This window comes from Myotis nattereri (assembly GCF_964212035.1).
Source record: "Myotis nattereri genome assembly, chromosome: 12".
Taxonomy (NCBI): Eukaryota; Metazoa; Chordata; class Mammalia; order Chiroptera; family Vespertilionidae; genus Myotis; species Myotis nattereri.
The window spans coordinates 82,236,778-82,263,568 of NC_138087.1; the positions used below are offsets into that span (position 1 = coordinate 82,236,778).

At 65.5% G+C, this 26,791-nt stretch overlaps 2 protein-coding genes across 4 annotated transcripts in view; both read right to left on the reverse strand.

Annotated features, from left to right (window-relative positions):
- CACNA1B (calcium voltage-gated channel subunit alpha1 B) overlaps nt 1-13,877 on the reverse strand; it is a gene marked incomplete at its 5' end in the record, with an annotated part of 105,800 nt that extends 91,923 nt beyond the window's left edge. For both annotated transcript variants that reach the window (XM_081102965.1, XM_081102964.1), the window contains 2 exons: nt 10,639-10,778; nt 13,785-13,877. In XM_081102965.1, the coding sequence (XP_080959091.1) occupies nt 10,639-10,778; nt 13,785-13,877 (233 nt within the window). The remainder of the gene's footprint in view (nt 1-10,638; nt 10,779-13,784) is intronic.
- Nucleotides 13,878-19,393: 5,516 nt separating this feature from the next.
- Nucleotides 19,394-26,791, reverse strand: part of EHMT1 (euchromatic histone lysine methyltransferase 1) — a gene marked incomplete at its 5' end in the record, with an annotated part of 75,382 nt that continues 67,984 nt past the window's right edge. For both annotated transcript variants that reach the window (XM_081104150.1, XM_081104149.1), the window contains 6 exons: nt 19,394-20,496; nt 20,590-20,765; nt 24,361-24,439; nt 24,711-24,797; nt 25,747-25,862; nt 26,194-26,271. In XM_081104150.1, coding sequence (XP_080960276.1) covers nt 20,322-20,496; nt 20,590-20,765; nt 24,361-24,439; nt 24,711-24,797; nt 25,747-25,862; nt 26,194-26,271 — 711 coding nt within the window. In that variant the 3' untranslated portion in view covers nt 19,394-20,321. The remainder of the gene's footprint in view (nt 20,497-20,589; nt 20,766-24,360; nt 24,440-24,710; nt 24,798-25,746; nt 25,863-26,193; nt 26,272-26,791) is intronic.

Here is a 26,791-nt window from a genome sequence, read left to right on the forward strand (position 1 = left end):
TTTCATCGTCGGCGTATAGGAACGCCACGGGCTCTTGGACGTTGATTTTGGATCCTCTGCTCTGCTGTGTCTGCTTAGGGTTCGCAGTCGCCCTTCGGTGGAGACTGGATGGTCTCCTACGGGTAGAGTCTTGCCATCAGCGAACAGCGATGGTGCCACGTCTTCCTTCCCAACTCGGGTGCCGTCAACGTGTCCCTTGCCCGAGTGCTGTGCCTGGAGCTCCCAGTGCTGTGCTGACGACGGGGTGAGAGTGGACATCTCTGTGTTGCTCCTCCTCTTAGAGGAAAAACCTGCAGTTTTCACGGCTGAGTACGCCGTTAGCTGGGGGCTTGTCGTACGTCCCTGTTTCGTTGAGGTACTTCCCTTATACGTCCATCTTGTTGAGTGTTTTCATCATAAAGAGTTGCTGTATTTGTCTCCCTGACTTATTTCACTTACTTAGCATAATGCCTTCAAGGTCCATCCACATTGTTGCAGATTGAATCCAAATACCTTTCAAGAATGATACTTTTGCATTTGTAGCTTTCATAAATAGAACTTTAATTTTTTTTTTTTTTTTTTTAGAAAGTAAAATCTTTCCTGATAATCTCTTCAATGCACAGAACCCATTCTGAAGGCACCAACAAGCACACTGATCATAAAGGACTCCCTTTAAAATCCGGTAATAAGCCCTGGCTGGTTTGGCTCAGCGGATAGAGCGTCGGCCTGCGGACTCAAGGGTCCCAGGTTCGATTCTGGTCAAGGGCATGTGCCTGGGTTGCGGGCACATCCCCAGTGGGAGGCGTGCAAGAAGCAGCTGAATCGATGTTTCTCTTTCATCGGTGTTTCTGGCTCACTATCCCTCTCCCTTCCTCTCTGTAAAAAAAAAAAAATCAATAAAAAAAAATATATTAAAATCCGGTAATAAGCCTGGCCGCCGTGGCTCAGTGGTTGAGCGTGGACCTCTGAACCACGGGGTCACGGTTCGATTCCAGGTCAGGGCACATGCCCAGTTGCAGACTCGATCCCCAGTGTGGGGCGTGCAGGAGGCAGCCAATCAATGGTTCTCTCTCATCCCTGATGTTTCTCTCTCTCCCTCTCCCTTCCTCTCTCTCTCAAATCAATATTTTTAAAAAAGAAATAGGAAAGGAACAGACACAATGACAATTCCTGAAGACGATGACGAACCGCCCAGGACCTGGGACAGGAGTGTGCTGTGCAGGACAGCGCCGGCCTCGCCTGGGCCGTCACGTACAGGGTGGATTCTGGCAGCCCTTCTGACCAGCCCCCTTGGACATCTGTCCCGTCAGAGTCACACAACATTAATGCAACGATGAACGGCACAGGCGGCCATCTCCGAGGTCGGCGGGAGGGAGTGCACTGCGGAGTCACGACAAATGACGAGAGAGACGCTGGTGGGTGAGAAGCGATGGTGAAGGGCCGACATGAACCGCTTCACGTACACGTGGCTGAGCCTGAGGACAGCACCCTCAGTGGGAGGCGGGCGCAGAGGCCCCACGTGCGATGGCGCTCGCTAGCGTCCAGCCAGGAGCAGAGCGGGCGCTGCTGCACCGGGGCTGGGGCTGCTCACGGCTGCTTTTGGAGGAGGATGGAAATGTTCTAGAATGAGGCTGTGGAGCCCGGCCGGCGGGGCTCAGCGGTTGAGCATGGACCTAGGAACCAGGGGCTCACGGTTCGATTCCTGGTCAGGGCACAGGCCCGGGTTGCGGGCTCGATCTTTAGTGTGGGGCCCGCAGGAGGCAGCCGATCAGTGATTCTCTCTCAGCACTGTTGTTTCTGCCCCTCTCTCCCTCTCCCTTCCTCTCTGAAATCAATAAAATATGTTTTAAATAAATAAATGAGGTTGTGGTGACAGCTGTAACTAACTCGGAACACACTGAAAACCCCCGAACTGTGCACTGTGAACCCATGAATGTTATGGGATGTGAATTCCACCTCGAAGTGCGGCTCTACACAGAGAAAAAGTGAAATACAAGTTCTTACGTGGATCATGACCGCAGCCTCATGAAACAGCAGGAACTCGGGCCCTGAGCACACACACCGGCTGTGACTACTGGTGGCCCAGGCCCGGCTGCCCAGCTGCCCAACCCACGGGGCACGGGAGCGCGGACACACGGCACAGACACACGCTCAGACACTCGGCACCACAGGCACGGGAGCCGTGCACACAGCCTGAACCCAAACGCGGCTCAGACACAGACGTGCGGCAGACACACCGACAGCCACAGCTGGGGGAGGGGACCACGGCTGCAGCCCTGGCAGGGCCCCTGACCCTGACCCAGGCCCTCGCCCGCAGCCCCAGACTCGGGGTCCCTGCTGGTCTCTGTGGCCACAGTTTCCCAGCTGTCTGTGCAGGACCCTGGGTCACCCCAGCCTTCCCAGCGGCTCTCTAACCCCTACTCGGCCAGGCCATCCCTGTCTGACAGCCCAGAGCTGACCAGGGACCCACAGCTATTTGTCTGTGAGGAGGTGACAAGGCCAGAGGAACCCCGGACTGCCCCAGCCAACCCTAACCCTGACCCCACCCCCACCCTGTGGGCACCCGCCTGCCCGCTCCCCCTCCTGCTCCCTGCTCCCCCTCATGGGGGGGACAGGGCCCTCCCTCCCTGACCGTCCTCCAGGGGTCCTGCTGAGCCTGGGGGACAGCTCAGACCGCGTGCACCCAGCAGTCCCCCAGCCCATTTGTTCTGGAACTACCGGGGACAGTCAGGGCCACACCAGCCGGCGATCACAGCCCGGGGTCCCTGCCCGCCGGCTGCACACAGGCTCACAGTCCTCACCCCGGTCCCTGGGGAGGGGTCCTGCCCGCACTGTCCCGCCTGGAGCGGGTGGGGGGGACCACACAGTGCCAGCCGCCCAGAGAGCCCTCACGGTGCCCTGGCCCAGCGCACAGCACGCGTCCCTGAACCCCAGAGGCGCCCCCAGTAGACAGTAACCACCAGAGGGTCTGCAGGGGGTGCCCTTCCCGTCCAAGGTGCCGTCACCCGGCAGCATGGCTCATCCAGGCGGGGCCAGAGGCGGCACCCAGCCCCTTGGGGAGACCGACCCCAGCACCCGCACTTCTCCGAGGAGCCCCGGCCCCAGAGCAGGACCCCGTGTCTGCTGGCCACCGGGCTCGGCAGCAGCCCTGTCCACGGTGCAGCCCCTGCTCGGGCCGTGGGCTGGCGAGGCTCCCGGAGACGTGCGCCTGGCTCAGTGCCAGGGGCGCCCGCGTCCTCTTGCCGTCACTGCTGTCGCTGGAGCGGGTGGGCGGCCAGGGGAGCCTCGCGCCTGCACCCCCGCCCCTCACGCTGGGCAGGTGCGGGGTCATCAGGTCGGGGCGGGAGCCGGGGTGCGGAGCCAGCCAGACGCCCCCTCCCCCCGCCGGAGCCGGAGCCGCGGAGCCACCTCCAGGAACTGCTTTGTCACCCACTTTCCAGGTGCAGCTTCTGGCCCAGGAGGCTGCTGGCGGTTGCCATAGAGACAGCCTGTGGGTCTCAGCCTCCCGCCCCCGGCCCAGGGGCTGAGCTGAGCACCGGCCTGCATCTCATTCAAACCACCCCCCACCCCCCCTTCCAGGGCCTCAGGGGGTCAGTGGTGACCCTCTCACAGGACAGAAACGGGGTCCGGGCACCCCCAGGGCCCAGGCTCCCAGCCTGGAGGAGGCGCCCCAGTGACGCACCCACACAGCCGGCAGGCCGCCCACCACTCCCCAACCCTCCTCCCGCAAGGGCTGCAGGCCCCAAACTCCAGCAGCGGACAGCGCCACGCTGACCCCCTGGCCCGCGCCACCCCCGCCCGCCGAGGGGGCATGGAGTCCTTGGCTGAAGGCTCTGTCCAGCTTGAGGGGCCGGCGACTGGTCAGTGCAGCGCGGCTCTGACCCCCGAGGCCGGTCGCCCAGGACCCGCGGCGGCCACGGAGGAGCCGCCTCCCGGTGCGGCCGCCAGCCCCGCCTTTTCCAGGTGACGTCCACGCCTCCCGCGTGGCCTTGGGCCAGGGCCGCGGGCAGCCAGGCGAGGGCCGGCTCAGTCTCACCCGACGCCCCTCCTGCTTCGGGACCCTGATTTCTGAGCCTCCGTTTCCGGTCTGTAGAGTGGGGTGACCCACCCGCCGGAGCCTGGACACCCCCACAACTGAAGTTACAAGGCAGACCCTCATCCCCTTAAGGGTCAGGACCAGAGCCCCAACTAAAACCGGTCTGACTAGCATCCCGCGCCCCAGGAAATAATGGAAAGTGTCCAGGTTTCCACCAAAACTCGTTCCGCAAAACCAGGAAGATCTGAGGCCAAAGGAAAGGAGACAGACAACAGGGGGGTCAGGGTCCCCAGCGACGAGTTTGAAGCACCATCATCAGGGAAATCAGAGGCAGGGAAGCGCCTAATGACACCTTTGTCCGGAAACCAGAATAAGAGACGAAGAGCTGAGAGAACGGTCCCGGCAGAAGAGGAGCAGAGGGCTCGGCGAAGGGAGCCACGGCCCGCGGGACCCGGGGAGCCTCGGGCTGACGCGGGGCGGGACCTCCAGGCCTGTGGCCCCAGGTGGGCACTCGGAGCCCCGGCCGACCAGGCAGCGCGGAGGGCACTCAGCCATGTCCTGGCTGAAACGTCCCCAATTTGGCCAGAGGCTCAAACCTACAGATTCAAGATGCCGAGTGACCCGGGGTCAGAAGTCGGGCGAGAGGAGGGAGGACAACGCCGCATCCGGGGACCGTTTCCCGGGCCCACGGCACGGCAGCCACGCAACTGGCCGGACCTGGACTGAGTCACGTCACCGCCCTGTGCCGCTGGGGCCACCGCGGGCTCCGCTCTCCCAACCGATGTCACCGCAGAGGTTGAGCGCGGGCGGCACGGCACAGAGATGAGGACCAGACAGAGGAGCCCACAGCCCGTGTCCCCCCCCCCCCCGCCCCATGTGACTCCATCTGGAGACAGCGCCCAAAGGAGGTCCTCAGCGTGGCCCCCATCCGCCAGGGCGGGCACCCACAGGAACGGGACGAGCCCAGAGCTGGGTCTGCACGAGTTAGGGGCCTGCGACACCCGGCGGGCGGGCAGGTGGCCCCTGGACCTGGGCCTCCGCCGCCAGGACGGAGACACGTCTGTGCTCAGGCCTCCGGTCCCTGCGCGAGCATTTTCACATAAAAGCTCCTTCGTGAGGGTCGGCCCGCCCGGCCGGCGGGGCTCCGCGGGCTGCGTGTCGTCCGGCACTGAAAGGCCGCCAGTGGGTCCCCGGGGCGCAGGCCTGGTGGCGGCTCGGTCCCCAGGGTGGGGCGAGCGGGAGGCAGCCGGTCGGTGTTAAGCATCTCACAGAGATGTTTCTCTCTCTTTCTAAAAATCAATTTTAAAAAACATCTTTGAACGTTGGCAGCTAATTTAGAGCCCATCTGGCCACACCCTCAGCCCACCGGCCACAGACCCAAGGCCGGGAGCGGCCCGGGGACGCGGACGGCTCCCCGTTACCCGTGCACCTGCCGACCACAGCCCAGGAGCGGGCACCTGTCCCAGCCGCCCCCCCTGCCCCACCCGTCCCCGCGGAACGGGGGCCTGGGCCGAGCTGCCCGAATCTGGCTGCAGATGCCGAGGCTCACGCAGAATGACGCTGGCTGTGGTGGCTGGCGGAACCCCCACCCCACCCCACCCTCAGATGTCAGGGCTCAGGCCCCCGGCCTCGTGGGATCCCTGGAGACCATCCCAGTCCCCTGGACCCTGGGGCGCTGGAGACCCCGCTGTGGGCTCAAATGGAGCTCCCAGCGAGCCCCAGGCAGACAGGCGTGGAGAACAGACCCTGCAGCCCAGGCACCGGGCCCTGCGGACCCACCGCCTCAGGGACAGGCAGCCCGGATCCTGTGAGTGACAGTGTCCTCCGGCTGCGGAGCCCCTCCCTGCCCCGCGGTCCCGAGTCCCATCCGGGAGCCTGCAGTGCCCGCGCCCTGGGCTCTGAGGCAGCAGCACTCAGTGAGGGGCAGGTGCTCGCTCAGGGCCCTGGGCTCAGTGTCAGAGGAGCCCCGAGTGGTGAGAGCCCCCCAAGTGTCTGTAACTGACCTGATGCTGCTGCCCAGTGACCCCCACACGCCTCCCCACACACAGGACCAGAGCCTGGGGCCGGCAGCCCACAGCACAGGGATCCCCAGGCCTTGGGGGCTGGGGGGGCTCTCCCCCACGGTGGGGTCTGCGGGCAGCGCCAGGCAGGCTCGGCTCTGGCCTCCCTGCCCCCAGAGACGGTGAAGCATCCAACAGAGGAGACACGGGGAGAAGGTGGGTCCCCGGTAAATGCCCAGGGGTTTCCGCGCTGCCCGCCCCCCCAACCCCAACCCCCACCCACACCCACACCCACACCCACACCCCCCACACCCACACCCCCACCCCCCACCCACACCCACATCCACACCCACACCCCCAGTCCCACCCCCACCCCCCACCCACACCCACATCCACACCCACACCCCCAGTCCCACCCCCACCCCCAACCCCACCCCCAGTCCCACCCCCACCCCCAACCCCCACCCCCACCCCCACCCCCGTGCCATGGGAGGCCTCCCCTGGGAGGCCTCAGTCAGGAGGGAGGGCCGGGGGCTGGGCACAGGGTGGCTGCAACCAGGCAGGACAGACCCCTGAGGGGCCGACACCCCCACCTGAGGGGCAGAGATGACCCCCCGCAGGACAGTCATGGGGGGAGGAGAAGCCCACACGGAACTGGCTCTGGCAGCCCATGCTTAGACACGCTTAGACACACTTAGACACGCTTAGACACGCCAGAGTCAGCCCACGTCCAAACCATATCGCTGGTCAATCCACATGGTGTGTCTCGCCACCTCCACTCAGACACGGGTGCCCCACCGTCAGGCGTGGTGTCCCTGTTCCCCTGGCCCAGCCCTGCCGGCCTCTCTGACCCAGGCCCCCAGGCCCACGGACCCCAGGCCCCCAGGCCCACGGACCCCAGGCCCCCAGGCCCACGGACCCCAGGCTCCCAGGACCACGGACCCCAGGCCCCCAGGACCACGGACCCCAGGCCCCCAGGCCCACGGACCCCAGGCCCCCAGGACCACGGACCCCAGGCCCCCAGGACCATAGACCCCAGGCCCCCAGGACCACGGACCCCAGGCCCCCAGGACCATAGACCCCAGGCCCCCAGGACCACGGACCCCAGGCCCCCAGGACCATGGACCCCAGGCCCCCAAGACCATAGACCCCTGGCCCCCAGGACCACGGACCCCAGGCCCCCAGGATACAGACCCCAGGCCCCCAGGACCATAGACCACAGGCCCCCAGGACCACAGACCCCAGGCCCCCAGGACCACGGACCCCTGGCCCCCAAGACCATAGACCCCTGGCCCCCAGGAGCACAGACCCCAGGCCCCCAGGAGCACGGACCCCAGGCCCCCAGGAGCACAGACCCCAGGCCCCCAGGATACAGACCCCAGGCCCCCAGGACCACGGACCCCAGGCCCCCAGGACCACGGACCCCAGGCCCCCAGGATACAGACCCCAGGCCCCCAGGATGGCAGGAGCTAGCCCCGCGCGAGGCAGAGCCTGTCCGCCCTCCCTCCCAGTGGAGCCCGCAGCCCCCCCTCCCGCCCCCCCAGGAGGCCCCGCAGCTCTAATTACAGGTCCTGGAGAGAAACCCAGTTTAATGTGGAGTAAAACGAGAAGCTGTGGTTGGAAACGTCCCCGTGGGGAGCCACCTGCCTGAGCGGGACGCACTCCCTGCTGTCCCCCAGGACCAGGAGACAAGCCCCGGCGAGGCCAGGAGCGGCGGGCGGCAGGGTCCTGGGCGCTGTGCCAGCGGGAGGACGTCCCCAGGGCCCGAGGGACCCTGACCCTGTCCTGTCCCTGGGACCCAAGGGCGGGCGGGGCTCCGAGGAGCTTGGGAGGGCGGTGGGGGGGAGGGGACGCGGAGTGGTCGGGCCGGGAGGGGCGCACCGTCCGCCGTTCTCACCTGCAGGCCCAGCTCGCACACCACTCCCCCTCCCGCTTCTGCTGTCACAGGCGACAGCTCGGCTGCTGGGGGGTCCGAGGCCCCCCTCGTCCAGCCCGGCTTCCTGTCTGTCACCCCATGGCCTCGCCTTGGGGACCAGCCCACCAGCACCCTGCGGGAGGCCCACCTACTGAACCCTCCAGTCCTCACACACTCACACACACTCACACACACACACACTCACACACACACACTCACACACACACTCACACACACACACTCACACACACTGACACAGACACACACACACACATTCACACTCACACACACTGACACACGCTGACACACACTAACACACACACTGACACACACTGACACACACTCACATACACACACACACACTGACACACACACGCTCACACACACACACTCACACACACTCACACACACACTAACACACACACTGACACACACTCACACACACACTCACACTCACACACACACTCTGACACACACACACGCTGACACACACGCTCACACACACACACACTCACACACACACACACACACTGACACACACTCACACACACACTCTGACACACACACGCTCACACACACGCTCACACACACACACACAGATTCACACACACACTCACACACACCTCACCCCCCACACGCCCAGGCCCAGGTCTCCGCCCTGCGTGGCTACACACACACAGGGAGGAGCTGCCTCGGGTGGGCACCACATCCCTCCCCTCCTCTCCTGCTCAGCGGCGGCATCTCCCACCCACTCCTCTCCCGTCCGCTCCTCTGTTCTGAAGTTCAGGAAATGCCTGCTCTTCCGCGAACTCCCGGTCTCCACCCCACCCCCACCCCCAGCCTCCCCCCGCCCCCCGCCACCAGCCGCACCCTCTGGTCCCAGGCTCAGCCCCGCACCCCTCACACCCACCCCTGGCGCCTGCTGGTCTCCGGCTCTGACCACCGTCGATACACCTGTGACCTCCCCACCACAGCCTCTCCCCAAACATCTAGACGCACCCTCCGTGTCCTTCAGAAGTCACTGCAGCTGAGGCCCCCGACACCGACAGCCCCTCACCCCCAGGCCCGCCTCGCCCTCTGCACCCCTTTCTGTGTGACAGGCCTGGCGCCTCCTCACACACACACTCACACACACACACACACACACACACGGACGGCCTGTGACGGAGCCTCCGGGCACACGGGTGGGCGGGCGGTGGGGGCACCGGTGCAGCCAGAAGCCCACGGGCACTAAGGGTCAGAGAGGGTCCCCTTGACACCCCCATCCCCAGGGGCGGCTCTGCTCATCCCTGCGCTTGGCACCCGCAGACGCTCGGCAAATCCTGAGTAAAGGGTGGCGGTCGCGGGGGCACCTCGAGTGGCCAGCCGGACGCACGGACAGGAGAGCAGACGGCAGGACGGCCCCTCGGCTCACCCCCTGGCAGCCAGGGCCAGAGGCTGTGCCAGCCCCGCCAGCCCGAGGCCCAGGTGAGCAGGGGAAGCTGAAGGCTCCCCGGGGGGGCGGGGCCCAGCCAGGCCCCTCCAGACCCGCCCAGCAAAGAGCAGGAGGCCCCGCTGGCCTCTGGGGAGGAGCTGGGCTTCCAGGCAACCGGCCTCCCCCGCCAGAGACCGGCCTCCAGGCCTCCAGCCCTCTGAGCCCTAATTACAAACCAGAGAGCGGGGAGCCATAACCCCACGCGCCCCACAGGGACCTGGCTCAGCAGGGCTGAGAGTTAGGGTTCTTCCTGACTCCCCACCGGCCAGCACTCACCCAGAAAACACTCAGGGCCTCCCTCTACCACACACACACACACACACACACACACACACACACACGGACACACACAGGTGTGCGAGTCCTGTGTGCTGCACGCAGGAGGGAGCAGCTCCCCCGGGACCCTGGCTGGCGTATGAACCCCCACAGGACACAGGTCACCCTCCCTGCCTGGGGTTCCCTCCCAACCCAGCACCCCCTGGGATGCGGTGCAGAGCCAGGAGCCTACCCCTTCGCCCCCACCCCCACCCACCTCCTCCTGAGGACAGAGCGCAGGGACTCTGGGACTCAGACGGGACACGGGGCCAGGGAAGAGAAAGAGACAGTGAGACTAAGAGAAAATAAAAAAGGCGGAGAGAGAGGGAGAGGCAGAGGCGCTGAGGGGGAGACCGGGGTGGGGGTGGGGGGAGGCAGAGGTGGAGGGAGAGAAGAGAGGACGGAGGGAGGGATGTCCCAGGCGGAGTGGGGGACCCGGGACCCGCTGGCTGGGGCTCCCAGGAAGGCGAGCAGGAGTGTGGGCCTCGGGCACGGGCAGCAGCCGGGTGCCCCCTCCCCCGGCCCCACGAGGCACCACCATCTCCCTGGGCCTCAGGCTCCTCCAACTCCCGCCTGGAGGGCACAACCGCTCCCAGGGCCCGAGCCCGAGCCCCAATTACCCGTTAATTTGCAGACACTGCCTGACCCTCCGGGGAGCCTGCCCCGAGCCAGGCTCTGGGGACCCCCTGAAAGACGAGGGGCCCCTCCTCAGGGACGCTGGTTCCCGAGGGAGAGAAGTAAACAGCACCGCTCCCTGGTCCCCCCAGCGCTCCCTGGTCCCCCCAGCGCTGCCTCCCGGGCCCCTCCCCCCAGCCCGGCCTCAGGCAGAGATCCCCCCACGGCCACCTGCAGCCACGCGGACCGTCCCAGGCGAGGCCAGGAAGGCCCCGCCCCTCGCAGGGCGCGCACGGCCACCTACCCCGTGAGAACCACCACGAAGTCCATGACGTTCCAGCCGTTGCGCAGGTAGGAGCCCTTGTGCAGCACGAAGCCCAGGGCGACGATCTTGATCCCGGCCTCGAAGCAGAAGATGCCGATGAAATACGGCTCCGTGTCGTCCTGGGGAGAACACGGCACAGGGTCGCCGCTGCCCCCCACGGGCCCGAGACCCACACCCACGTCCCCGCTCCCAGCTCCCCGCTCCCCGCCCGCCCGGAGGGACCAGGCCCCCACCCTCCAGGCGGGCAGCGGGGGGGCAGTGGGGGGGGTGATGACCACTGGGGGCTCCTCCTGCAGTGACAAGGGTCACCTGTCAACCCCCCACCCCCAGTCCCGTCATCAACCCCATCCCACAGGACACGGAAGCACAGAGGCCACGGACCCAGGCAAAGACCCAGCTTGTCCGAGGTTCTGCCCCTGCCCTGGTCGGTGCCCCAACTCCCGGGTTCTGCCCCTGCCCTGGTCGGTGCCCCAACTCCCGGGTTCTGCCCCTGCCCTGGTCGGTGCCCCAACTCCCGCAGGCACAGCACATTCCCAGACACTCGAAGCCGAAGCCGGCAGGCCTGGGAGCGAACGTGGCCGGACCTCGGGGGCCTCTGGGGGGAGGGGGGGCCCGGCCAGGGCCACAGGCAGGCGCTGCTGGCGAGGGGAGCAGTGCGGGCAGGCGGGGAGAGGAGCCAGAGATGCAAGCGCCCCCCTCCACCCGCTGCACCTCGTCCCTCAGCCCAGAGGCCAGCCCTGTGCAGCTGAGCACGTGGGGACGCCAGTGGGGACAGGCACAGAGGGTGTGGCTGTGGCCAGGGGAGCCGGCAGGGGGGGCCTCGGTGCAGACCAGCGGGGAGCCAGGCCTTGGGGGCTTGGGGGGCAGACGCACGGGGGGTCATCGCGGGAAACGGCCGGCCGGAGTGCAGCCCACCGGCGCCTACACGCCAGGCCACTGCTCAGCGGCAGCCGGACGGGTGGTGAGGGAGCCTGGGGAGCGGCTCTGCCGGCCAGCTGGCCCCGGGGGTTGCCAGTTCCCACGCAGGACAGCAGCCTGCGCCTTCCTCTCCGAGAACCCTGGCCCCGAGGGGCCTCCCATGGAACCCACAGCCCGGCCTCCCCTGCCCACGGCTGACGGGCAGCCCTGTGTGGGGTGGCCATCGCGGCCCAGTTCCCCTGACACCCCGATGCTGACTCATGACAGGGCCCCCCAGGCTTCTGGCTGGATGGCTCCTCTCCCCTTGACCCCAGGGAAACCGCGGGGCCCCCCCAAGCAGAAGGCCTCTGGATGGACAGAGGGCAGGCCCAGAGCCCGGATGGGAGGGACGGTGCTAACCCTGCCTCAGCCCTGCCCCCAGCTCCACCCTATACCACAGGGCTGAGCGATGGTGTGGGGGAGGCGTGGGGCCAGCAAGCGAGGGCTCCAGCTAAAGGCACTGGAAGGCGGTGGGTGGGCGGGAAGGCGGTGGGCCGAAAGCAGAGCCCCCAGGGCAGAGAACTGTGGAGGCCCCGCCCCCTGGACAGGCTGCCCACCCCCCCCACCCCCACCCCCACCCCCGCTCTCCAGGCAGTGGCACCAGCCTCAGCCTGGCCAGAGCCGCCGCCCTGCTCTCCAGGCCCAGGTCCTGGTCTGGTCTTTGGTCCCTCCCCAGGGCCTGCCCACGGACTGGGGTCAGCCCAGGGGGCTTCAGGCCGTGGGGCTGGCCCAGGTGGACCCCATTCTGCTCCTTTTCCCAGCAGCTCGGCCCCCAACCCTGAGAAGTGTGCCTGCCCCCTTCCCCACCGACCCAACCCCCTCACCCAGGAGGCAGGAGCCTGCCCCCCAAGGGGCACAGACTGAGTCCCCTGCCCCCCGCCCCTTCTCTCCGGCCCCACCCCGGACACACTTCCGTGGGGCTATGAGGGGTCCCGCGGCCTCGCCTTGAGGCTCCCTGCCTGAGCCCCCAGCTCCCTGACTTTCGCCCTCATCTGCCCTGCAGAGTGGATGCTGGCACAGGGCCCACAACGCCAGTGGGCCCAGAAGGCAAGTGGCCCCGCCCAGCCACGCCTGGACCAGAGTCACCGCGGGACTTACCCCACTCCGTGTGGCAGGGCTGCGCTGGCTCTCACGCTCCGACGACGGCCCCTCACCCCCCGCCTTCCCCATGCTGAAGAAATGCGTGCCCCCCAAAACCTCCGTCCCTGGCTCTCCCCTGGCTGCCCCCCCTCCTTGCCTTCTCACAGTGCCTTGTGACGGTGAGCCCCCCAGGCAGGCTCACTGTACCCCCCCCCCGGTCTCCCCCTGGGCCCAGGACGGTGGGAGGAGGGAAGTCCAGGGCCCACGCCAGGCACCGAGCAGGCCGTGCGCGTGTCACTGCTCATCTCCACGGAAGTGAGCGGAGAGGCTGGGGGACAGTCACGTGCCGGGTGGCGGCAGAGCTCCGGCAGCTCCCTGCCCGGATGCTCCCTGCCCGGCAGCTCCCTGCCCGGATGCTCCCTGCCCGGATGCTCCCTGCCCGGGCTTCTCTGCTCCCGGCTCGGAGTCCACGTCAAGCCCAGGCAAAGGGCCCAGCAGCAGGGAGGGCGGGGGCCAGGGGCCAGGGCCTCACCTCCCCAAACCCCACCCTTCCCACTGGCCCTGCCCCTCCAGAGACCCCGCCTGGCACCCTGCCTGCCTGGGGCCTGTGCCTCAGTGGAGCTGTGGAGGACGGATGGACAGATGGAAACAGCTCAGGGTGCTGGGAGGAGGGGGGGTGCCAGGGGGAGGAAGGCTGCCCAGGGGAAGGGGTGGCCCCACAGGGAAGAGACTCCAAGCTGCGGAGACAATTCTGAGGCAGAGACTGGCAGACCCAGGGGGCACCAGGGGCAGAAGCCAGGCGGGGCAGAGGCCATCACGGCCCTGCAGCCAGCCGCCCTGCCCGGAGCCTGCTTTCCTGACCCTGAGCCTTAATAACCACCACACACCCAGGCTGAGGGCCAGTTTCTCAGGAGCCCAAGGCCTGGGGACTGGGGTGCAGGGGCAGCCACCCTCCCTCCCTCCCTCCCCATCAGGGGCTGCGCAGGCGGCTCGTCCTCCTGACCCTGGGGGAGGGGCCGGCGGCCTGGGCTGGTCTTCCCTCCACGGAAGCAGAGGCGCCCTGCCCCAGACCGGGCGCCCGCACTCACCAGCCGCTCGGACATGGGCGTTTTGTCGCCGTCAGGGAGGTGCTGCTCCAGGGCCAGCACGATGCAGTTGGCGATGATGGTGGCCAGGATCATGTACTCGAAGGGAGTGCGTGGGTTAAGGACTGGCCGCAGGCGCCAGGAGGGGAGGCGGCGAGGCGGGCGGCTCGCAGTGCAGCAGCCGGCCAGGCGGCCTCCGGGGGCCTGAGAGTGGTCCCTCCCGCGCCCCCCACTCCCTCCCGCCTGTATCTTCGGGGGCTGCCGCGAGGCCAGGCCGCCAGCCCTTGGGCCCGTCTCGGCGGCCGTCAGCACCGCGGACAGCGCCGTCCGGCTCCGCGCCCCGAAGGGAGGGGGCGGTGCGCCCCCAGCTCCCGCTGGAGAGGGACCCCGCGCAGGCGCGCTCCTGCCCAACGACACACGTAGCCACATGTACCGACACAGGCACGTGAACATGCCTGTCCCGAGAGTCCCGCACGCACGCGCAGCGCCGGGATCATGCTCTGCCCGCACACACGCCGCACCTGCTGTCGGGCGCGCGCGACCCTCGGCCACCGGGGGCTCGCACCTACAGACGCGGGTTCACCCTCGGTGCCCTCCAGGCTGGCCGTGCGCTCGGCATCCGGACCAGGGAGCGAAGGGACGTGCCCGGGGCAGGGGGCTCCGCCCAGCGTCCACTCCGCTCCTGCCGCCGCCGCCGCCACCGCGACCGCACACGCGCGCACACACACACACGCACCCGCGGCGGGCGGAGAGGGGCCCCGCAGCCCCGCCCCGCCCCCTCCACGCCGAGTCCTCCCGGGGTGCCTCTCCCCAGATCGCACCCTCCTCCTGGCCCCGGAAAGATGGCCACTGGGCGCCGCACTCGACCCGCCCGGCACGGCCCGGCCGCCCCTCCCACACCCGGCGGGGTGCGGACGCCGGACCCGGCGCCCAGCCCCTGTGCCCGCGCCCGCGGGCAGCCCCCGCCCGGCCCGGCCCGGCCCAGCCCCCGACAGGATATGGCCACTCAGTGATGCGCTTGGCGTATTTGCGGACGACGTTGTCCTCGCTGAAGATGAAGAGCGAGCGGTTGACGGTGAAGCAGTTCTGCTTGACCGGGATGGGGTTGTACATCGCCATGGTGCGCGCGCGCTGCGCGATCGATTGCTTGTAGAGGACCCGCTGGCCCGGCTGCAGCCCCCCGGGGCCCGGGCCGCCCGCGCCGCCGGCTCCGCCGCCCCGGGCCCGCTCCCCGCCGCCGGTGCCCCCATAGCGGCCGCCGAGCTCGTCCCCAAAGCGGACCATGGCTCCCGGGCGCCGCGCGCATCCCCCGCCCGGCGGCCCCAGCAGGGAAACCGCGGGGCGCGCCAGGCGCTCGGAGCGGAGCAGTCACGGAGCCGCCGGACCAGCACCGGACCTCGCCCGGCCCGGCAGCCGCCGCACCCGACTCCGCCGCCCGCGCCACGCCCTATAAGGGGCCGATCACGTGGCGGAGCCCGGCCAATCCACGCCGCTCCGCCCGCCCTTATTCCGCCGGCCCCCAGCCGGCCGCCCCCGCCCTGTCCCCGCCGCGGGGTCCGCCGCCAGCCCTCGGGTCCTCCGTGGCTGCGCCCAAAGCCGGGGCTGCGCGCTGAGCGTGCGCCCTCCGTGCGTCCGGCCTTGCGCCGCGCTGGGCGCTGGCCAGATGCTGACCTGGGCAGCTGTGGCCGGGGCGCTGGGCGGGGCCCGGAGTCCTCGACGGCCATGCTGAGCTGCCGAGAGGACCCCTCCTTCCCCCAGGAGGCATCGCCGGTCGCATAACGCTCCCGCCCCCGGGGGGGGGGGGGGCGCAGGCTCCTGGTCCCCAGTTTCTTCCCACACGTCACCCTCCCCAGCGGCCTCTTCCGGGAGGACTGCGGCTCAGGCCCAGCCTCGCCATCCTTTCGGCGTCTTCGACATCCAGACGATGCTTTCCACTCCCGGTCTCGCTGGTCAGATGCACAACCCGGCCTGGCCCCTCACCCTGCACATCCTAGACCTTCCCGCCAACGCCACCGCTTCAGCCTCAGAGCTCCACTCGGAGTGCCTGTCCTTCCACCATCCGTTCAATAATAGTTTTTTAAAATATGTTTTTATTGTTTTGTGTGTGTGTGTGTGTTTTTGAGAGAGAGAGAGGAGAAAGGAGAGGGAGAGAGAGAAACATCAATGACAGGAACCTCACTGGGCTGCCTCTTGCACGCCCCCTTCTGGGGATCGAGCCCACAACCCGGGCAGGTGCCCTGACTGGGGATCCTGGGTCCTGGGTCCACGCTGCTCATTCAATAATTTCAAGGGAGGCTGTCTGTCCTGTGCTACCTGTCCATCCACCGCCCAGCGTCTCACTGAGCACCTCTGAGACGCCCGCACAAGGCTGGCGTGGCCGCGGTGGGGCTACGCTCTCCTACAAGCAGCAGCTGTGTTCCCGCGTGCTGGCGGGGGCCAGGTGTGCGCACTCCACTCCATGCAATCCGCATGTTCAGATCAGAGCAGGAGCGACTCGGGGACACGGGAGGTCGGGCACGTGTCAGACACTGTCCCCGTCACAGCAAATGGAGAGCGGAACCCACACCAGCGACAAAAGGGGGGGGGGCTTTTCTAGCGGAGTCACAGCGGACTCAGGAAGTGACCCCCGGTTTGTGGGGAAGTGAGGCCGGGCGCTGTGCAGAGGCCCAGGGGGGACCTCTGGCCCCGAGTGCCACGCCGTGGGCTCTGCCTGCTGTGCTGAGCGTGAAGTGGCAGGAGACTCTGAGCAGAGCCGTCTGCTAACTCCTGTTCCAAAAGGCTCCCCTGGCCGCTGCCTGGGGGGTAGACCGGTCAGCTGCCTGTCGCTGAGGACGCATTCGGATGTAAGTTACCCAATTCCCAGCTACCGAGGCTTACACAACAGTCTTAACCTCAAAAAGCAATGGCCCAGCCCTAGCCCGTTTGGCTCAGTGGATAGACCATTGGCCTGTAGACTGAAGGGGTCCTGGGTTCGATCCTGGTCAGGGCACAGGCCCGGGTTGTGGCCTTGATCCCCAGTACGGGGTGTGCAGGAGGCAGCGATCAATGATTCTCTCTCATCATTGATGTTTCTATCCCTCTCTCCTCTTCCTTCCTCTCTGAAATCAATGAAAACATATTAAAAAGAAAATTGATGGCTCAGTGGTTGAGCGTAGACCTATGAACCAGGAGGTCATGGTTTGAATCCTGGTCAGGGCTCATGATCGGATTGCAGGCTCGATCCCCAGTGTGGGGTGTGCAGGAGGCAGCCAATCAATGATTCTTTCTTCTCATTGATGTTTCTCTCTCTCTCTCTCTCTCTCTCTCTCTCTCTCTCTCTCTCTCTCTCCCTTCCTCTCTGAAATCAATAAAAATATATTTTAAAAAGAAAAAAGTGATGAATATTCCATTTTAGGAGTGCAGACTCCCCATCTCTCCTCTCTGCCTGGGTCACCTCCTACGTGCTGCCTCATGGCCAGATGTGGCTGCCACAGCACGAGTGTCCTATCTCTACACCACCTTCTCAACAGGAAGGCAGAGGCGGGCAGGAAAAGGACAGCCATCTTTTAAAATTAATGTCTAGCCCTGGTCGGTGTGGCTCAGTGGACAGAGCGTTGGCTTGCGGACTGAAGGGTCCCAGGTTCAATTCCGGTCAAGGGCATGTACCTTGGTTGCGGGCACATCCCCAGTAGGGGGTGTGCAGGAGGCAGCTGATCGATGTTTCTCTCTCATCGATGTTTCTAACTCTCTATCCCTCTCCCTTCCTCTCTGTAAAAAATCAATAAAATATATTTAAATAAATAAATAAAATTAATGTCTAGCCCTGGCCGGTGTTGCTCAGTGGATAGAGAGTCAGCCTGTGGACTGAAGGGTCCCAGGTTTGATTTGGGTCAAGGGCACATGCCGGGTTGGGGGCTCGATCCCCAGTGGGGCGCGTGCAGGAGGCAGCCGACTGGTGATTCTCTCTCATCATTGATGTTTCTATCTCTCTCTCCCTCCCTCTACTTTCCTCTCTGAAATCAATAAAAATATTTTTTAAAAAGTAAATAAATGTCTGATATCCTTTGGTAAGAGGCTCCCCCAGCAAATTGCTCCCTAAACCTCTTTGGGCATTCCTGAGCTCCAAGAAGGTGGGAGTGAGTATGGCAGAGAGGACAGGACTGCCTCCCCTCCAAAATCAGGGTTCACTTGGGTGGGAAGTGGGGGTGCAGGCTGTGGGGAAGCCACCCACAGGCGTGTCTCAGAGAGAAAGAGAATCGGAGAGGGGTGTGGACAAGGGACAGCACGCACGGCGCCTGCTGCAGGGCTGGCCAAACTGCTCACTCCCGGTTTCTGCCCTAGGCGGCCGTGGGCGGGGCTCTGTCCTGGGACAGGGAAGAGGTGGCAAGAGCCTGCTGTCACTGGATTGCACGTTAAGAATGTTGTATTCGCCGCACAAGTGGAGGTGTCGGGCAGGCAGCTGTCACACACGGAAGCCCCGGGGACTTGTTTAAAATGCTCAGAATCTAACGTGACCCCTATTTGGGGGTCCCTTCACCTGACAGGCCACCCAACACCCCAAAGGTCTCAACTGAACGAGGACATCACCTGTCGGACCTGTCACACCTGCACACTCGGCCGCGGCCGCTCCCGCACCTGGGCCTGGGCCGTCCGCCTGGGGTGACGTGACCGAGGGCCCAGGGGAGGCCCTGGCGGGCTCCTCGCCGTCAGGACAGCGTGGACAACAGCCACGCCGGCAAAGTCTGACCAAAGGTGAGCTCAGCCACTTCCTGCTGAGCTCGCAGGCTCCCTGGTGGAGGCCAGCCCGCCTGGGAAAACACGGACACGGGGCAGAGGCGTGGACCCTGAACAGGGTGGCCGCCCGGCAGGAGGCTCCCGCAGCTGCATCACGTTCACGCACAGATCGGACTCCAATCTGGGGACTTACCTGCCACGGCCATCGCGTCCGTGTTTCTGTGCGGTTTGTCGTCCCCACGTTTCTCGTTTCCCCTCGGCGCCTGTGCTGGACCTGCTGCCCCGCCAACGTGCACACGCACACACGCTGACATGTGCACACGCACACGCACACACCGACACACACACCGACACGTGCACACACACACACCGACATGTGCACACGCACACACACACGTGCACACACACGCCAACACGTGCACACGCACACACCGACACGTGCACACGCACACACCGACACGTGCACACGCCGACACGTGCACACACACACAGACACGTGCACGCACACACACAGACACGTGCACACACACACACACCGACAAGTGCACACACACACAGACACGTGCACACGCACACGCACACGCACCGACACGTGCACACACACACCAACACGCGCACACGCGCACACACATGCCGACACGTGCACACACACCAACACGTGCACACGCACACACACCGACACGTGCACACGCGCACACACACGCCGACACGTGCACACACACACGCCGACACGTGCACACACACACACCGACACGTGCACACACACACCGACACGTGCACACGCACGCACACACCAACACGTGCACACACACACACACACACACATGCCGACACGTGCGCCCGCGGAAGCGCAGATGCCGAAAAACCAGCTGGAACAGGGTCTCGTAATGAAAACCTCCTTTAAAGTTTTTCTTTTATTGATTTCATTGAAAACAGAACAAGAAATGGTCTGAGCCAAAAGACTGCTCTTAAAACTGTCAAAAACATTTAACAGAAAAAAATAAACATGACGCGTATGAATGTTTGAGAGTCGCACAAAACCCCACGGGTACTGCACTAGTTACAGTTTTTAAAAAAGTATACGCCAACGAAGAGGGTGACCTGCAGGCCACCACACAGAAGGCGGCGGCGAGTTTACTCACTACGAGGCTAACGCTTTAAAAAGTTTCCTGTGTTTTATTCTAAAATCACTTTGTTCTTTGTACAGTTGATATTTTTCACATGGTGAGTGGGAACCACACCAGGATCAGCACCGTTGTCTGTTGTGTTGTTTGTTGTCCTAATGTTCAGCGATGGTAGAAAATAAATCAGTTTATCCGTCATCAGAGCACGTGGCTGAACAACCCACACAAGGGCGGCGGCGTGCGGCGGGGCAGGAACCACCGCGCCCGGGAGGGGCGGCGTGGCAGCTGGCACAGGGCCGGGCACGCATGGACCGGGCAGTTTCTTTAAAAAGCGAACACTTTCTCCAAAGTCCACGGCGCTCGCCCGACCTCGCAGACGGTGGGACGGGCCTGTGCAGTGTCTGTGCGGCCAGGACTTGAGGGGTGGGCCTAACGGAGCAGCTGGGTGAGGAGGTGGCGGTGGCAGGTGCCCGCAGAGGAGTCTGGACCAGCAGGACGCTGCTCACCAGCCCACAGGTGGGAGGGACCTTGGGGAGGAGGGGAAAGGAGAATCGTGGAAACGACCAACCGCCAGAGAACAAGGCTCTGCCAGTGACCCCAGCGCACAGCGCAGCGCGGCTCCTGCACAGCCGTCAGCCTGGAGGCCCTGGTGCCAGGGCACCCTCTCTCCCTCTGTTGCAGCGTGACCAGCGCCACCGGAGCCTCATCGGGAGCCGGCGCTGCAGGAGCTGGTGTCGGGCAGGCCGTCCTCCGCGGCCTCCCGGGCGCTGGCCTGCCGCTGGGCCAGGGCCGCGCTGGAGTGCCGGCACTTGGGGGACCCGCAGCGGCAGCTGAACAGCTTGCCTTTGATGTCCCAGAAGCGCTGCCCGTAGTCAAACCTGGGGAGAGAGGAGAGCGAGGCTGAGGCAGGGGCCCGGGCACAGCTGCCTCCGCCTCCACGTCCGCGTCAGGGAACAGAGCCCATGCCCTACCCCAGCTGCTCGCCAGCCTCGATGAGCCGGGTGCTGAAGAAGGCGATCCTGGGGAACCGCAGGTCCTGGTGCGACATGAACACCCGCACGGGCACCAGGTTGGGCTCGCAATGGTGGTTGATGAAGCGGCTCACGTTCCCGTAGAAGCGCGCGTCGATGCAGTACAGCTCTCCGTCCTGCGGGCAAGAGCGGGCGTGGGGCACCAGCCAGGTGGAGAGGCAGCCAGAGCAGAGGCAGCGAGGCCCAGGGCTGCTGGGACACCCCCATGCCACCACCCCCCCACCCCCGCGCCAGGCCTGGGACTGAGGAGCCCAGTGGAGCCGCACCATCTGGGCTCCATCTGGGAGAGCACCCGCCACCCCAGACTCTCCCTCCAGCTCTGATTCTGTCAGCGTGGGGGCTGGGGGTCAGGCAGGCGGAGACCACGGGCCATGGCTTCTCACACTTGGTGATGCCAGGAGGGAGGGGCTGGAGACATGGAGCAGCCGGGCAGGTGGGATGGGGCAGAGGGGCAGAGGGGCAGAGGGAGGGAAGCTGCAGGCCGCAGTCATCAGAGCGGTGGTGACGACCGACCGAGAAGCAGGAATCCCATGGCCTCCACTGCCCCACAGGACGGGGGTCCCCCCAATCCGCACACGAGAAGGGACAGGAGCGGACTGTGAGGAAGGCAGGCGAGAGGGCCTGGCCTAACCACACGGCCCTGGGCCAGCACTTTCTCTGGGAAGATCCAGCATGTGGGAGCTGAGCCTGCACCCACCCCAGGGGCTGCCGGCAGGCTCCCCAGAGCGCGGCGTCACTGGGGCCGGAGCAGAGAGCCCACCACACGGAGGCACACAGAGGGAGAAGCCTGGACAGAGGCGGCGTCCCTGCCCACCCAGCCAGCGGCCTGGTCTGCAACTCGCTTCCGGAAGAATCTTAGACCCTGAGCCCAGAGCACGTGTGGACAGAGCCAGAGCAAGGACAGGGCCGCCTTCCTGAGGCTCCTGCGTTGAAGGCAGATCTGACCCCAAACCCGTGCCCACTGTCGTCCGAGCTGCTGACACTGGGAACCAGGACAGAAGCAGAGACGGAGACGGTTCCAAAGAGAAACAAGGTCTGCAGACCGACCCCCACCGGGTTCCAAGATTCACCCAAATCGGCGGCGGCAGGAGAGAGGGGCACAGTGTGAGGCTCAGCAAACAGGTCAGAGGGAGGAAACAGGCCAGACCCAGACCCACGAGAACCCCGAGGCACCTCAACCCCACAAGCCTCACAAGCCTGAGTCAGCTCGAGCCACACACCCACTGCCGGCACCTGGGGAAGGAGAGCCTCCCACGGCCCCGCAGCAGACAGAAGGCGAGACAAGAAAACCACTTTCTATTCTCGGCCGACAAGGAGGCCGAGGCTGGGCAGAGGCTGACACGTGTGACGCGCGCGCACGCAGGACCCGCAGAACACGCCGCCCAGCTCGAGGCGCGGAGGGAAGGGGCAGGAGGCCGGAGCCTAACAACAGCCTGCAAACGCAGCACCGGGTGCAGCCCTCCCAGGAGGCGCCTGAGAAAGGAGCTCTCACATCCACAGACGCGGTAGCAAGTCCAGCGGGAAGCGGGTGCACCGCGGTCCCTCGCGGCCGTGGAGTGACCAAGCCTCGCAGACAGCGGGGCAGCTCTGACGCCACAGAAATCCCGCAGGGAAAGCTCACCCGCCAGACCGAGCAGCCCTGGCTGAGGGGCCGGAGGTGGGGATGTCCCACCATCTCGCTTGTGGCGGCGACACCGGCACGTGCATTTCTCAGAACTAAAACCAGTCACTTAAATGCCAAAACCTTATTGAATTACAAACCCAGCCCAGCTGGTGTGCCCACAGGATCGGCCGTGGTCGCCTGCACCAAAGGATGCTGGTTCGATTCCCGGGCAGGGCACATGCCCAGGTTGCGGGCTCGATCCCTAGTAGGGGGTGTGCAGGAGCAGCCAATCGATGTTTCTCTCCCTCTCCCTTCCTCTCTCTCTAAAAAGAAAAGAACCCTGGCTGGTGTGGCTCAGTGGATAGAGTGTTGGCCTGTGTACTGAAGGGTCCTGGGTTCAGTTCCCCGTCGGGGCATATTGGGTTGTGGGCTCGATCCCCAGTGGGGGGCGTGCAGGAGGCAGCCAGTCAATGATTGTCTCTCATCATTGATGTTTCTCTCTCTCTCTCCCTTTCTCTCCTTTCCTCTCTGAAATCAATAAAAATATACTTAAAAAGAAAAAGGAACGAAACCCAACAAAAGATATCCAAAACCACACCACAGCCCTGGCCGGTGTGGCTCAGTGGATAGAGCGTCGGCCTGCGGACTGAAGGGTCCCAGGTTCGATTCCGGTCAAGGGCATGTACCTGGGTTGCGGGCACATCCCCAGTAGGGGGTGTGCAGGAGGCGGCTGATCGATGTTTCTCTTTCATTGATGTTTCTAACTCTCTATCCCTCTCCCTTCCTCTGTGTAAAAAATCAATAAAATTAAAAAATAAAAATTAAAAAACAAACGAAAAACAAAAAACCACACCACAGAAAACCCTAAAACAGCCTGGGGGTGAAGAAGACTGAGACAAGTTCAGGAAAGAGAAGAGGTGAGGTCGCCCCTGATGACCTCACCTGGTCTGTAGGGTCCACGCTGCCCCCCACCCCTAAGGGAGGGTGAGACCCGGCAAGAGCCCAGTCAAGAGGGCGAGACCAGGACACCAGGAGCTAGTGCACGGACACCGGACGCACGGACACACCACGGGGCCACAGGGAAGGGCAGCCTTCCCAGCCACTGGCACCGAGTCCAGAAGCCGTCACCTGGGGAGGAACCAGCGAACGGCCACCCGGCAGGTGCAGTGCGTGAGTGTGAGGTGAGGGCGCCTCTGGGCAGCACCTCACGCTGGGAGCAGGGGCGGGGGAGGCGACAGCAGACGGCACGAGGACGCCATGACGAGGAGGACCCTGTCCCTCAGAGGGAGGACCCTGTCCGCTGGAGGAGCGCCAGGGGGAGAGCAGGCCACTGAGGGAGGACAAGCACTGGTGTCGCCAAGTGTCTGGAAACGCAAGACAAAGCGCTGCCGTGGCAGCTGGATGAAGCAGGGAGTTCTCAGGAGAGACCCTCCGCGGCCAACGCGCCCCAGGCCCACACGGTCACAGCGCCCGGCGGTGCTGGGAGCCTGGAGCCCGTCTCGCTGGGGTGGCGCGTCTCCCAATCACGGCCGGGAGGGTTGGGGGGGCAGCTCCTGCAGCTTGGCCCTGATGGGCCCTGAGCAGAGGACCCCACTTCCCCAGCCCTGCCTGAGCGCTGCAGCCAACAGGCACCTTACGAAGGAGGGGCCACACGAGAACCAAGATGGAGGTGAGGGGGCCTCGGCAGCATCTGGGACCTGGCACCAGGCTGGACGCCAGGCAAGCCAGCTCCTCTCCCCAGTCCCAGGAAGCAACGGGGACTCGCACCCGTTCCCACGGCCCTCCCTCACCCCTCGCACGCGGCTCACGACTTGCACCCGTTCCCACGGCCTTCACCCCTCGCACGCGGCTCACGACTCGCACCATTCACACGGCCCTCACCCCTTGCACACAGCTCACAACTGCTCTGCAGGTCACTGTCCCGGTGGCTGTGCAGGCGCGGGCTGTCCCCCGGGATGAGAGGCTGGGGTCCAGGGGCGAGGCTCGCTCCCCTCCCCGGGTCAGGGTCCCTCAGCCCTGAGCACAGGAGGCCAGCGCTGGGTGGTGGGCAGATGCGCCCGCGCTGCGCGCTCACACTGAGCTCTGTGCCAGCCCTCGGGACGCAGTACCTTGTTGTCAAGGTCGAAAAGGTAAGAATCTTCCTCCCGCACATCGGCCTCCGAGTCAGAGATGAGCTCGCCCACGTACCTGCGGGACGGACAGCGCGTCACCCGCCGCCACCACAGCCAGGGGAGACTGCGGCCACGGAGCCAGGCTTTCACTGTGGCAGGAGATGGGGCACGAAACCCTCTACTGAGCAGGGAGGGAGCCAGAAGCACCCCCGAGGCAGGAAGGGGAGGGGAGGGAAGGAGGCAATGAGGGGCTGGTGCTGGGACAGCCCCTCTGGAGCGGCAGGTCCGCCAGCGGGCGCCCCCTGGGCCTGACCCCACATAGCACGCCCAGACGTGCCCTCACTCACTCGCAGACGAAGGTGCCCACGGGGATGTCCTGCAGGGTCCGCACGCCCCAGCCCATGTTCTGGGTGCGGTAGAGCTGCAGCCTCGCCCTACAAAACAGGGTCTGTGCTCACGGCCACGGCCAGGGCCCCCGCTCCTGGCCACGACAGGCATCACCTTCAGAAACGCTTCACAATGTGACAGGCAGAGCAGGGACTCCGGGGCAACGCGGCCTCTGTGCCTCAGGTCCGTCACCTGTACCCGGGGACAGCCCGGGCCGGACCCCTGGTCGCAACGAGGACCAGAGGGGCTAGTGCTGCCCCAAGCCCAGGCTGTGACCAGGTCAGCCCGGGCTGCGGGTCAGGTGTGGGGGACACTCCCAGGCCCCCCTGGGGGGAACGTCTGTCCTCACCCGGATGAGGCTCCCTGCACACGAGGGGGACGGGAGTGTGGGCGGGCACAGTGCTCTGATGTCGCCAACAATGAGGAGCCACACGCTGGGAATTCACACTCAGCCCGCCCATAACTGTCCCTCCCGACCCAGAGGAACGTCCAGTCACCCATCGGCACTCAGGGAGGGTTCTGACCAGAACCCAGGGCCCGGCTCTGGGCAGCCAGGGGACACGGGGGAAAGGACCCCAGCCTGGCCAGAGGCCGGGACCAGCCACACCCGGACCGTGGGCCCTGAGCGACTGGGAAGGTCTTGCCCCAGGGGAGTCTGAGCCGGCAACAGGGCCTGGTGCTGGGGACACTCCCGCCCAGCAGCCGTGGGAGCTGCAGGCGAGGCCGTTCAGGGCCAGGCCTGTGCGCTGCTTTGGGCTCTTCTGACCAAGACGGTCTGGTCCTCTCGGCCTCAGAGCCACGTCTGAGCCGAGAGGAAGCAAGCCTTCTTACGTACACCCATGTGGACCCTGACGGAGGACAAGGGCTCAGACACACACACGTGCCCCAAACACTCCCTGTACAAAGTGCACGCAACACAGGACGCCTCAGACTCGCCAGCGGTCTCACGCCGCCAGGGCAGCTGCGGGGCGGCCAGGGCGGGTGCAGCGCACTCACCGGAGGCCGTTCTGCACCACGCGGTTGCGGCAGCTCCGCCAGCAGGCGCAGGCGTGGTTGCACTCGAACAGCAGGGGCGGCTCCGCCATGTTGAACTCAGGGAGCAGCCGGCCATCCTGGGGACAGACACGCAGTCAGGACCAGCCAACACGGATGCAACACGCTTCTACACACAGAGCCCTGGCCAACGGAGGGCTCTGGTCAAACGGGCCCTGGGAGCAGGGGGTGGGAACCTGGGCCGCCCGTGGTCCCCCCACCTCCAGGCACCACCACGCACAGTGGAAGGACGCTGGCTCGTCCCCAGGGCCTGGCCTCCCACCTGCTGCTCCCCCCCCGCCCCCTCCCTCGGGCTCTCCACCCCGGCCCCCCTGCCCCCTGCCCCTGAGCTGCTTGGAACAGCCCTGGAGGGAGGGAAGGAGGCTGACAGCAGGGCCGCCCGGTGCTCACCTTGTCGTACCAGCAGCGCATGCTGAGCTGGCCGCACATGCAGTTGCTGGAGGAGCAGTCGTCGATGCAGACGCAGTACTGGGGGGTGGGGGACAGGGTCACGCTCGGTGCTCCCTCCCGCCCACAGCCCCCACCGTGCAGAGGGCTTGGTCTGCCAGGAGTTTCCGCAAGCCACGCCCACTGAGGGGAGGGCATGACCTCTCGGCTTGGTTCTCAAGGCACCAAGGGAGTGCGGGCTCTTGGAAAGAAGGGCGGGGCAGAATGCCCAGTCGCTGAGGCTGGGGAAGGGGCTGGGCATGGGCTCTTGGGGGGGGGAGGGGGGGCGGGGCAGGGGTACGGCTGCCCTGGAGACACTCTGTGGGAAAGGCCAGGCCGGAGCACGAGCCCTGTCTGAGGCACACGCCTGGCTTCCGCCTGCAGGGCACAGGCTGTGGGCACAGCGCGGAGGCGGGACCTCAGCTCGCTGCACAGGCCCCCTTCTTGCCCCGCGGGGCCTGGAACCAGCACTCATGGGGGACGCTAGGCTCTGCTTTGGGGGCTGGACCCAGCACGGGAGTGGATGCATTTTCTGGGGACCTGTGTCCGCTCAGCTCTTGGC